The 13123-nt window shown below is 59.7% G+C and overlaps 1 protein-coding gene across 1 annotated transcript in view; it reads left to right on the top strand.

The window, feature by feature from the left end:
• Window positions 1–13123, top strand: part of SHANK2 (SH3 and multiple ankyrin repeat domains 2) — a 451364-nt gene that overhangs the window by 49450 nt on the left and 388791 nt on the right. The window contains exon 2 of the mRNA XM_032879738.1: window positions 8121–8340. Coding sequence (XP_032735629.1) covers window positions 8134–8340 — 207 coding nt within the window. The 5' untranslated portion in view covers window positions 8121–8133. The remainder of the gene's footprint in view (window positions 1–8120; window positions 8341–13123) is intronic.

Below are 13123 nucleotides of genomic sequence, written 5' to 3'. Positions count from 1 at the left end.
ATGCAGACCTGCAGACCCACCGTGTGTAAGGTACAGAGTGTCCACGTAGCGCCACGAAGCAAAGCATGGCGACAGGAGGTGCGCCTGTATCAGCTTCTGGGACCAGGGGTTTTGGAAGGGAAGTCAGGACCGTCCTTGTGGCAGGGGGGCGTTGTGGACCTTCGTTGGCCGGTCTCCTGTCTGAGCACTTCCCTGGCTCACACTGTCCTGCCTTTTCTCCAGTCCATCTGTCCATCTGTCCCTGCGGCGTGCGAGGAGGTGGAGGAGACGGGTGTCAGCAGGTGTGACAGGAAGGTGGCTCCATGCTTGTGGCCTGCACTGGGCCCTGAGGACTGGGGTGGGGGGTGGGAGTGGCTGGGTGTTGGGGCGGCCAGGGGAGGCCATTCCAGGGGCACTGCTCACAGGTAAGTCTCTGCTCTTGGGAGAAGCCGGATGACAGTGTCCGAGCTGTCACCCATTCCCAGCCCTGGCCGAGCACCTGCACCTTCTGCGGCATGTGAGAGCCTCCTGCTCCAGGTCCCAGGTGGGGCTGGGAGCCCCGGGACAGGCTGAGCTGAGGAGTCCCGGGGATGGACATCTCTGGGACCGTGGATGGTGCTGTGGGGTTTGACCAGGCTGCTGAGAACTGGCTGTCACACTTGGTGTTTGCACACCATTGTCCACGCAGGGAAGGGCCATCCCAGGGGATGGGCCATCCCTGGGGCATGGGGCCGCGTGGCGTCCTGGGAGCCGAGGGCAGGAAGGGCATCTCCCAGGGAGCCTGCAGAAGCGTCTCCACCAGGAGGTTGTCACAGCAGCTTTAAACTCCCCTTCAGACCCTTAGGAAAATCAAAGTCATGGGTGCAGAGGACACCCAGATTCCCGCAGCCGTGACAATAATAAGAATTAAAGAAAACCCGTCCTGAGTTTAAACACTGTCATTACAGGGGACGGCAGGACTGGGGAAGCTGCAGCCCCACCCCACAGGGCGGCAGGTATCCCGAGCCGGTAACATGGCATGTGGGGGGAGGCCCACCCTGCCTGGAGTGTCTGATGCTGGGCCAGGGCCCCAAAAGCTGGCCAGAGCCCAGCGCGGGTTTGGAGACTGTAAAAGCATTTTCATAACCAGACACCTGCTAGTTTTCAGATCTCTGTGACATTCCATTTCCCCCTAGAAATCTCAGAGCTCTGTAATTTTGTATGATGTACCCAGTTCCCAGACTCCGTAATTGAACTTGGCTGCTGGTAACCCATTGTCTAGCAGGTGTGTCCGCCCCATGCAAGGCCCCACAGACCGCGCTTCCCGAGCCGGAGCCGCCTGGGGGAGCCGGCCTCGCTGCCAGCTTTCCATGGTGGCAGGTCAGCGTGCACCTGGCCAGAGGACCCAGGCCACATCGCCTTCTCGGGGCATCCCCAGTGCACCTGCCGGCCAGAGGTCACTGCAGGGAGCCCAACTAGGGGCTGGGCCTGGGACGAGCTCCTGGCTCCCCAGGCCGCCCTATCCCTCTGGGCCACGGAACCCTGTTTGGATTTTACATTTCATCTCCGATCCCGAGTAGAACCGGTCGGTGAGAGCCAGAGACTAGGCGCTAGCTGAACTTTTCCCTGGTGGGTCAGGGTCCAAGGGAGAAAGGGCAGGAAGCTTGCGTGGAGAAGGAGTTGAACAAAATACATTTGTTCACTGAGCGGGGGCGGAGGGAGCACGTGGGACTCCGTCCTGCCAGTTCGGCTCCCTGTGCACCTATGACGGCACAGGTCATTGCATTAAATATCCAAACATATACATCAATGCGAATAGTTTGCCTTCTGCCCGCTGCCCTCCTTCAGCCTTCCTGTTGAAGACGGGTGTGCTTGGCTCCCAGAGGGGAGTGACTTGACCCAAGTTCCCCTTCCCCGGGCTGTACCCTCCTTTCCCCTTCAAAGCTCCCTGCTTACAGGGCGTGTTGTCTTGGAGGTTTCCCGGGAGGGGCTCCAAGGGCAGTTCTGCTGTCTGCCCTACTGGGTAGGGCCTGTCCTGTCCCTCCCTCAAAGCCTCAGGAAGGACTGGGGGCCATGTCCTGTACCGGCTGCCCCTTATCTCTAGGTCAGGAGCAATAATGACCCCCTCTGCCCATGTTCTGTGAGAGCATTGGCCCTTCCAGAAACATCCACCGTGCCCGGGACCCCACCGGACGCCCCTCGGCCTCTCCTGCCCATCTCCTTTCACAGTTTGGAGTAGACTTGGTTCATCAGAGGCTTGTGTTGGAAAAACCATTGCAGACATTAGGTCATCGTCATTGGAGTTTTAAAAAGTTACTTTTAATTAAAAGCATTATCACCCTATAGAAAGATAGAAAAACAGAGCAACTCTATGTCCACCATCAGAATGAGACATTTTACGAGTTTGCTGTGTTTTCACATTTGGCTTTTCCATTTTTCTCTACTGAAATACCGTCTCTCCGGGGACGTTCAGCCTGACTGCCAGCAGCATCCGGTCACCGTCCTCCGGTGTGAGCTGCGGTTCCACACCTGGATCCGTGGGTCACTACGGCCGCGGTCATCGGGGTTGCCGCTCTGTGCATGAGAAGCTTCGCGTCAGCATCTCGTCTGCTCCGGGGCTAGTGTGTGTTCTGGGGATTAGTTCTCAGCGTACTAGCTGGGCCGAGGGGGCTGAGGACGGGGGGTTCACGGGCAGGTGCGGCTCTGGCTCTGAGTCAAGAGGAAGGAGGGTCTGTGTAGCTGGGGGCATCAGGCCTCACCGGGGCTGGAGCCCCAGGCTTGATGGAAGGACGTGAGGGGACCAGGGAGAGACGGTCAGCTGGAGGGGCTGCTGCCCATAGGTGGCAGGAGGTAGACAACAGCCCTTGTGTATCCTCAGATGCAGTGGGCACGGAAGCGGGGAGCTTTTTCAGGACGGTGGTTACAGAGACAACCTGGTTAGACGGCGATTCCCCTCGCCTTCCCGGGCTGCCCTTCTCTATTCCCCCACCCCCCTCTCGCTGCAGACCCATGCCCATGGCGCACACTGTGCGTGTGACAGCCCGGGTGCCTTCAGAGCCCAGCACCAGTTCCTCCAGGTCCAGTAGGGGCCGCCCCAGCCCCGAGTTGCAGTGTCTGTGAGTGGACCCCGTGCAGCCCCCTGGGGGGGGGTCTCACTGCCTTGAGGATGAGCGAATCATAGACATTTGAGAGCATGGCATGGGCGAGTAGTCCCCGAGTCCTGGGGCCAGGGTGACACAGATGAGGGTGCTGTCGGGGAGTCCACTGGAGTAAAAACCCCGTTCTGCCCCTGTACCTGTGTGTGTGTGTTTATTAAAACAGCCAGTGGGACCTCGACATTTTTGTCTGCGATCTTCCCGGGCCTGCAGCGCTAGCCTGATGAAGTCCGCTGCAGCCGGGGGCACTTGGTTTGGTTTTGTTTTTCTGTGCGTCTCATGTCCCAGGTCAGCTCTGGTGTTTGCGGTGGCGGTGGAAGCGGTGAGTGGGAAATCTAGCTGCCCCCCGCTGCCCCCACCAGCCGGGGTGCGAGGGGGTTCGGCAGCCAGTTCAAGACCTTACGTTTCCCTGGAACACGATAGCTGTAAAATACGGAGCCTTTGTGAAAATGGCCTTTACTGGCGTTCCTTCTGTTTTTCCTTGTTCGCAGGCACCCCGGGGTGGGCAGGTGAGAAAACAGGCTCTGGGGGAATCATTGTACTTTGCTGACCTGTTTTTGTAGCTCCCCCCCACCCCACCCAGAGGCCGGTGGTGCCAAAATGTTTGCCGGGGCAGCGGGTAACCTTCCCTCCTCCGACCTGGCAGTGACTTTTCCGAGGGGGGCTGGGTTTCGTGACACAGCTGTTTTCAGAGCCCGCCTGTCCCCCACCCCCGACAAAATGCAGGACACCTAGTCCTGTTTGAACTTCCAACGAACGATGAATGATTTTTTTAGTGTAAGTACGTCCCATCCGATATTCGGGAAATACTATAAAATGTATTCGTGCTTTATCTGAAATGCAGTTGTGGCCGGTGCCCTCTCTCTCACGTGGCTCTGGTGACCTGGGCCTGGGAGTCCTGCCCAGGAGTTAATAATTAAATGTTTTCCCAGGGCTTTGCTGTTCCCACGGGTCTGCTGGTCTCATTGCTCAAGCCCCTGATTAAGGTCAGGACCTTCTGCTCAGGTCTCTGCCTAGGCTCCCGGGTTGTCCTGCAAAGGACCAGCTTGCATGTGGCCTCCTCTTCCTCCTTGGACTCGTCCAGTGGGGCCTTTTGCCCCCGCACTTTGGTGGCAGACACGTCCCTTCATGACCATCACCCCCCAGCTGCTGCAGTGGGCTGCAGTGGGGTGTGGTGGCGGGGCCTCCTGTGGAGATCCGTGGGTCGCATGAGCAGCTAGGACACGGGAGCCCTTCCTTTTTGGGTTGTCAGGTCTGTTTCTGGAGCTGAGTTTGAGTTTAGCTGGGCATGACCGTCCTCCAATCCTATCCCGCCCCCTTTAGTTTTCTGGAAATGAAACCCTCCTGGGGGTTATGCGCCTTTCACCGTTCAGACCTGTGTGTCCACGGTGGGTCACCAGTCCCACGAGTCCAGCTGCAGACGTGTCATGTGGTCACGTGTGATGTGACCATTAAAGACAACGAATTCCTGACAATCGTCCTCTCCAAGCATCTGCCTGGAATCCCCCCCCCCGGGAAGCTGCCAGCAGATCGGGCACGTGGTGGGCACTCGTGCATGCCGGCTGTGGCTGCGTCTGCCGCGCTGTCCGGCCGTCTCGGGGCCTGTGCTTTGGCTCCTCTGCCCACGTCTCCCTGTCCACTGAGCACCCGCGGTGCCCCCAGTGCTGGGGGCGTGGGCGCTGGCGATGAATAAACAGACCCAGTGCACACGGACCCCGAAATGCTGCCTGAGCGAGAGGACCCGGGAAATGGAGCACATTGAGGCTGTGGGGGGTTTTGAGAAAAAGAGCCGAGGCGGGCAGACATGGCAAGCAATGGGTTTCTTAGGTTTCAGGCCAGAGGTGCTAGTTCGAAGTGGGGGTGGAGTGCATGGCGGGGTGGGGGGCTGTGTGTCCTCTGGGAGGTAACCGCGGGGCTCGGAGCATCCCATTTGCTCTTGGATTGTCTCAGACGTGCAAGGCCACGATGTGGTGGGGCCCGTGCTGTGCCGCGTTCTGCTGGGAGCTGGCCACCTGCCCATCTTCCAGGTGCAAACACCAAGCTCTGAGCTGCCCTGAGCGGGAGCTTTGCAGAGCCGGCGCCCATCCTCCTTGGGAAGAGCTGGTGGACCCGGTGTGCCCGGAATGGCCTCGTTAGCCCCCGCCTGCACCTGGCATCCCCTGACGGGTCACTCCTCATTAGAGAGGGATCCCCTCCTGTGAGTGCGAGGCCACCTTCACTGGGTCCCCTCTGCGTCCCCTGGTCCCTGCTGGGTTCAGAAGAGGCACAGACAGGTGATGAGGAGGGAAGATGCAGTTCTTTATTGGAGCAGAGGGTGCTCTGGGCCAACTTACCCCCATCCGGATGGGAAGAAGCCACTGGAGGCCCCGCGTGGGGGACCTCATGCCTGTGTCCATGCTGACGGCTGAGGCGGTGAGCGGCGCGCCCCTCCCGCTGTTCCTCATGCCCAGGAGAGGGCAGGTTTGTGTCTCCACGCCCCCGGGCTGCAGCCTGTGCTCCCTCTTGAAGGGCCTGGCCGGTGCTTCTCCTTACGGTCCCCGGGGGAGCTTCCAGGGGCAGCGTCGCAGCCCAGTTCTTTCAGAAATTCTCATGTTGGTGTCTTCGTAAAGCCTCCCCAAGTAACTTCGGCAGCCAGGATGAAGAACCAGGGTTCTAGAGCGTACCGCTCCTTGGAACCTGGGAGGTAGTTGCAAATAATTACATGTATGCAATTCTGTAACATATTTACAAGTGAACGTTTGTTATTTATTGTAACGTTGCAATTAGACACGATACAGAAATAATTATACATTGTTACAGTAGCTCTATGTGGTCACTGTTACTGTGTCATATGTTAGAGTCTTTGCATAGCGTACAAGGAGCACGTGGCTAGCCACTACAGCCAGGCAGGTGGGGACCCTGCTCAGACGGAGCCAGGAGCACCCAGACCCTCTCCCCAGCCACCACTGTCTTGTCCCTCGCCAGAGTTTGCATTCCTCTGATTGAGAAAGCATGAAGTTGAGCTCGCAAAGGCGGCTGGCTGTGAATACAGAAAAGACCCCTTGCTCTGAAATTTTAATTCGGAATCACGCGGGGGTTAGCTTTGGAGATTTTAATTGGAAAAAAAAGATAATCTTCCCGGGTGACTTGGAGGATCTGCTCTTTGAGATGTGACTGGCCCGGTGACCCCTCGCAGGGGGTCTCGAAGGAGGCAGAGGTATGAGTGAACTGATGGGTCTGTCGTCAGGCTCTCACGCACGGCGGGAGGACTGGGAAGGGGACTGATACCAAGGAGGGAAGCCTGAGGTGCACCTGGAGAGGGCATGCTGGGGGAGGGGTGGTTGCCGGCATTCATCCCTGCCCCTGGGTGTTACGGGGCTGTCCCCAGCATTGTCAGAGCTTTCTGATGGTCACCATAAACCAGAAATCTGGGTTTGCATAGATATTTAAAACCTCGTGCAGGCCAAAAACACTGTCTGTGGGTTCCACGATCTTGGTCCTTTCTCCAAAGACTGTGCAGATGCTCTTGGCAGCAAGGGAGCCCCGATCCCGGTCATGGTCTTGCCCTTTGCTTCGTTATGTTAGGCTTTGTGTGCACCTGGGTGTCTGGTGAGCCCGGGAAGGTCTGGGGTGCAGATGGGAGCGCCCCCCCAGTGGCTGCCAGCCTCCCCGGACTGGCCCTGTGGGCAGAGCAGCGGGATGCTTCCAGCTCCGGCGGGCGCTTGCTGAACGTAAATAGAACTCTGGAAATAAAACAGTGAGTGTCCATTTTCCCACGATGAACATAGAATTGTCGCTGGGTAAACCATGCCCCACCTGGGACTTTTCTGGGCCTCCCCCAGTCACGAAACACGGGAGTTTGCTGGGCCTAGAGCCTGGGGCAGGTGCACAGGTGAGCTCCTCCCTCCCCCTCCATCCCGTAAATGGCTGGATATTCTGTTTGGGGGGGGGTCCTCCGTGTGTGGGGGACTCATTCCTCGCAGCTGTGCCTTCTGTGGGAGGATGCCGTGATTTAACCGGACAGTCTGTCAATGATCGGGTTGACCTCCGTCCCTGGTTGCTCAGGACAGCCCCTTTCTTGCAGGGGACACCCCTGCCCACTTTCCATGTGAACAGGGTCTTGACCTCCTTTACAGAGTTCACGAAGACGTGGACTTGCTGCTTTGGGACAGCACGCTCTCTGTCAGCCCCCCCGCATCCCTGGCTCACACCAGCTCATATCCTAACCTCTCCTGACCCCTGCCCACAGAGACGGGGGTGTCATTGGGCAGCGTGCTCCCGGAGTTATGCCATGTCCTCCTTCGTCCTTCCCATCAGCCGCGGTTGGCACCCTGAGCTGGTCTTTGCAGGAGAACTAGACTTAATGATGGGGAAGCCACACTCCCAGCCACCACAGACTCTTGAAAACCCCCGAGTCTTCCCCCAAGTCAGCCTGCTCATGGCTTTGGGCTCTGCCGGACTCCTGGGCCCTGGGACTATCTCCCTTCTGAGTCTGGCCCTGTCGTTTGCCTTTCTGTTCTGTTTTTACATGTTACCCATCATCACTCTGTGTCGAGGCAGAGCGGTTATGGAGCCATGACCTGGTACTGCTCTGACCCGCAGCTTGCGTTTCTTCCTCTCCTGATGCCCTGCCTTCAAAGAAAAACAGAAGGGACCTTCTCTTCTTGCCTTGGAAGGCTTCAGACTGCCCCTGTGGCCTTTTGGTGGATCCCTGTAGGCTATGGTCTTGGCCACGGCTGGTTAGGGCTCCATGTGCTTGCGGGGTTGCCCAACTCGGGGGCCAGAGCCTGCTGTTCCCGGTCCCGGCCATGGCTGCCTTCAGGTCCGGGCTCTGGGGGCAGCCCAGGGGGGAGGTGTGCTGTGTTCTCCCTGCCCCTAGAGGCCCGTGCGTCACGCTCCGCAGCTCTGCCGGCTGTCGCACCAGCAGGTGCAACCGTGAACCTGAGACGTCGGTCTCCATCGAGCCCTGGGGTTTCTGTGTGCAGTTTTCCCATGCCCCGGTTGTGTTTCTTCTCCCCCTCCTCACAGACGCTGGGCAGCCATGCCGCGCAGCCCGACCTCCAGCGAGGACGAGATGGCCCAGAGCTTCTCCGACTACTCGGTGGGGTCAGAGTCGGACAGCTCCAAAGAAGAAACCATCTATGACACCATCCGGGCCACGGCAGAGAAGCCCAGCACCGCCAGGACGGAGGAGAGCCAAGGCAACACGCTGGTCATCCGTATCCTCATCCAGGACCTGCAGCAGACGGTAGGCCCTGTTTGTCCCAGTGCGGCATGAGCTCCAGGGCACCTGGGTCACCTTCCGCACGGCCTGTCCTGGCGGCGTCCTGCATGTCGGGCTCGTGCCCCGCCCTCCCCTCCTTCCTGTCACCTGCACCTTAGCCTGCCTCCTAGCGTGCTGCGGCGCCTTGGTCCACTTGCTGAGCTCCTGTTACGGGGGGGGGCAGTGGGGAGGCCAGACCTCGAGGGCTCAGGGACCAGCCTTGGGGAGGAGCTGCAGGATTTTCTCCCACGCTGCTCCTTCTGGCTTGCGGGCTGGGTTCCCTGTTTCAGGGCCAGCGGCCACGTGCCCGTGGGCCTCTCCGTACCTGCTTCATCCCTGGTGCTCTCCTCATTGTCCGCCGTGATGTTCTCGGGCGTTCCCTCATGGTGTGACTACTTGGACCCGTCCTGTCCTGTCCCCCAGAATTCCTGACGGACCGTGGCGGAGGTTCCGGCTTCTCCGTCCTCATCTCGACAATTATTCTTTTGAGCCACTGGTTCCTTGTCTCTCTTTTTCTTTTTACCAGGTTTTGTGGTTTCTTCTTCTCCTCTTGTAGATCTTCCTTCTTTTACCTGGGTCACGTCCTTTCCGGCTGGATGCGCGTCTGGTTTCTGCCTCCCTCCTCTCCTCCCGCTCACCTTCATCGTTTCCAGGCTGTTCTGGCTCGGCTTGGGCAGCGGCCCGCCGCGTGCTGTCTTTCCGTCGCTCTGACTGTGGGGCGAGCTCTCCTCAGCTCCCTCCCGCCCCGATGCCGAGTGTCCCGCAGACATAGTCCCTCTGTGGGAAACCCGGGTCCTGGGTCAGCGCCCAAGCGTCCTTTGGGAACGCCCTGCGTGCTGCCCACGGGCCGGATGTGGAATTAACGTCCTCGCGTGTGTCACTTCCCTGAGTCGGTGAAACAGCCCGAGCCGGGCGGCCCTGGCGAGCAGTCCTTCTGGGCGTGTGTCACACAGAGTGAGCGAGCCTGTAACCAGCGTGGACGAGGAGGCGGGACGTCACCCACCTAACACCCCCACCGACGCTCTCCTGGTGCCAGCAGATGGGGAGGATCAGGCGGCCTGGGACACTCGGCCTGGAGCCTCCAAACCTGCCACTGGCTGGTGTTGGACATGGTCACTTGCTGCCGCGTTGGCTCCTGTAGCTTGTTGTCACCAGGGAAGGCGGCCCATGGGCAGCCTCACAGAAGGCATGGCACGGCGGCCGGTGCATCCGAGATGGATTGGAGTCAACCTCCCTGCTGTCCGCCCTGTGTTTTGGGGAACGGCACCGAAAGGTCTTGAGCCTGGGGCCCACCTGCGGGTGTGAAGTGAGCCGGTGTAGACCAGGAGTGCAGCTTGGGCCAGGGGACAGCAGGGGCCCATGAGTGTCTGTTACCTCCGTCAGTGTCCTTGCTCCGAGCCAGCGCTGCCCACACCTGGGGGGCGCACACACTCACAACAGACAGACTGTTTTGCCATCGTGGCTGTTGAGATGCCCCACGGGTAGTGAGTAAGAACGTGGGACGTTGGAAAAGTCACCACGATGAGGGGTCTCGTGAGTACGGGGCCATGGGAGCTGGCCTGGAAGCCTGTGTCCCACCCTGGCCTGTCGTGACCTCTTCCTGGCAGGGGGCGTGGTGGATTCTGTCCACCGTGCCAGAGGCTTCGGGAACCTGTCGGGAATTACCGACGGAGAGACACCTGTTCCCCAGGCCCACAGCTACGAAGGCCTGCCAGGGGTTTTGTCTCTGCTCCCGGGAGCGTAATTGTTTCCGGAACCTTCTAAAGATCACCTCTCTTCACTTTGTTAAGACAAACAAAGCCCCTGGAGGCTGAGGCCAGCACTCCCACGGGCATGAACCCCGGCAACAAAGTAGCCATTGTTCCTGCGTGTGGGCCCTTGCCAGGGTGAGTCCTGGAGCCAGGGACGCGAGACGGACCCTGGAATCTTGCCCGGGGCCGGTTTCTCACCCCTGTGTCAGCCCGCCCAAGGGGAGATGGTGTCTTGAGGAGCCGGGAGGCTGTCCCTCTCCTGTCCCTGGTGCGTTCCCTGCCCCCTGACCCCCAGGTGCCATCTGGAACTCTCTCTTCTTTAAGTGACTGCTGTTTTGAGCCTCAGCCCTCCAGTGGGAGGAATTCTGCAGCTCTGAGCGGGAGCGTCCGGGAGGCCTCCTTGAAGCCTGCGGAGCCGAGTCCTCCCCCGGCGGGGTTCACAGGGCCATCGGGAACGGCACACGCCCATGCCGCACACGCAGGGAGGGCTCAGTGTGGGGCCGAGCGCAGAACGGGCCGGCAAACCGGGCCTTGCTAGCGAGTGGCGCGTGTGGAAGTCCGTACAAACGCGGTTCTTCTGATACCCGTGGTTCTGCGGGAAGTGGGAACTGAGCGGGCCCCGGGCGCCCGGCAATCCGGTTTCTAACGCGCCTCGTGTGGCCCATCGCGGAGAAGGTGGACGGAACCCGTGACGGGGCCTCCTTGGGCGCACAGCGCCAGCCCCTGTGCCCACCCCCGCCCAGGGCTTGCTCCGAGTCGCTCAGCGGCAGCGGTCGGCCCCGTGCGCATCGGGCCCAGCGGGACCCGTGCAAACCCGTGCCACGGAGGTGCGGGGACAGGCCGCCTCCCGGCAGGAGCTCTGGGAGAACGAGTCTCTCCTCCTTCCCGTTGCCGATGCTTCTGTTTGTCACGTGCGTGTCTTCAGCTTCGGTATTTGATTTAGGAGTAAGCGTCTGAGCTGCAGTCCCGACCCCCGGAAGATAACGTATCGCGGTTCCTCCGTCCTCCCTGTCTCGCTCACGCTCTCCAACTTCTCCCCGGAGTAGCCGCCTGCCCCCTGCACACGGGGCCCGCCTCCCGACCGCACACGTCAGCGGCCGGGGACGCTTCGCCATCGATCATTGGCTTTCACGTGGACTGTTGGACATACTTGGTTTCCAGGTGACCTTGGCCTTCTGCTGTCCCTGAGGATCACAGTGGAGCCAGGCAGAGCCCCCCTCCACCCTCTGTCGCAGACGTCGCTGTAGTTGGCCCTACCCGAGGTCTTCCGCCACGTTCAGTGTTGGGACTCCTTCACCCGTCTTGGCGATCTCTGAGCCCCCTCCTTGTTTGGTAGCTGAGAATCAAGCCCCTGTCGCTCCCTCTTGGCCTCTCATTGTACAGAGACCATCCGTCGTGAGAGAAGGTTCCAGAAGGCCTGGGCGGGAATGACCGGCTGCCTTGAAGAGCTCCACTGGAGCACGGCGCAGGGCACACACTGCTGTTGACTCTGGCCCCCGGGCAGCGAGCTGTGTCTGTCTTCTTGTAGGAGTTCACAGGGTCCAGGCTTCTGGGAACGAGTCACCTCCCAGCTCCCCTCCCCCGGAGGTTTGTCTTAGGACCGTCTTTCCAGAGGGTCTGTGGGTTGGGTATCGCCCTGCCTTGCTCTCTGCAGCATCCTGGCCCCGGTGGCTGAGCGGCGTGGGGGAGGCATGGGTGGGCTGGGCCTGGCTCCCTTGCCCCTCTCAACCAGGGACTCGTCTCCCATCAAACCAGAGTCCTTTTCCTGGAATCGCTCCTCTCCCCGGTGACCTCGCCACCTTCTGCTCACCTCTCACGTGAAGCTCCGGAGTTCCAGGGCTCACTCCGTACTCTTCCCACACCCAGGGCCTCTGTTACCACACCTGAGTGAAGGACGGCCATGGCCACGGCCATGGCCAGGGACCCATCTCGCATTCAGCTCTGACCTCCCATCCCAGGGGCGGGGCTCACTCTCCCTTGACACCTGCTCAGTGAAAACTCACATTGCCTGGAAGGGATGCTAGGACCCTCCCTCCCTCTCTCTGACCTGAACATCTGGTCTCACTGCTGTTCCCTCTCTCAGCTAGTGGTTAACTTAAAAAAAAAAAAAAACAGCAACTTTATTAGGTCTAATTTACAAGACATAGAGTTCACCCCAGCTCTCCCGTCCATCTCTGTGACCGTGTTCTCCATGCTGCCCTCTTGTCCCTGGACCGGCAGAGCCCACACCGTGCCCCAGACGACTGCTTGCTGTGAACACAGTCCCACCCCGTCCCTCAACCTCCTCCAGGCGCTCCTGCTGTTTCAAGGTTAAAGATCAGAGACCAACACAGCACCCCGCCCCCGCCCCACTGATCCTCATGGGTGTCCTCACGGCCCGCGCTTCCGGCGACGCCGCACGGCCGTGATCCCGCAGGTGCGCGCTCGGTGACTGTGTGGCCAGCGTCTCCGTCCACCAGCGCTCTGTCCTGTCCACCCTTGTGCCCCTTCAGCTGGCACGTCAGTGTCCCCTGAGGGAGTGAATGAAGTCAGTCACCTGCACCCTCGCCACCGGCAGGTGGGGGTGACATTAGAGCAGCTCCCTAGATGATGAGGTTAGTGCCCTGAAGACGGGAGTGTGCTCTGGCTGTTCGAAGGGTACTTACTTGGGACTGGTGTCGGCAAGTTGCTTTCTGTTTGGTTTGTTTTTAAGATTTCTTTCTTTCTTTGAGAGAGAGAGGGAGAGAGTGCACGCACACTGTGGGGCTGTGGGGAAAGGGAGAGGAAGAAGCAGATTCCCCGTGAGCAGGAGCCCCCACCATGGACCCTGAGGTCCTGACCTGAGATCATGAAACCAAGAGTCAGACGCTTAACTCACTGAGCCACCCAGGCAGCTTGGTTCAAGTGTTTTCTTTTATTTATTTTTTTAAAGATTTTATTTATTTCTTTGAGAGACAGAGTGAGAGAGCACAAGCAGGTGGAGCAGCAGGCAGAGGGAGAAGCAGGCTCCCCACTGAGCAGGGAGCCCCACGTGCAGC

The sequence above is a fragment of the Lontra canadensis genome, unplaced genomic scaffold (genome assembly GCF_010015895.1).
Source record: "Lontra canadensis isolate GAN:19392208 unplaced genomic scaffold, GSC_riverotter_1.0 scaffold66, whole genome shotgun sequence".
NCBI classification, from domain to species: domain Eukaryota; kingdom Metazoa; phylum Chordata; class Mammalia; order Carnivora; family Mustelidae; genus Lontra; species Lontra canadensis.
Note: the sequence above shows the minus strand (reverse complement) of the source record. Positions and strands in the feature narration are given on the sequence as shown.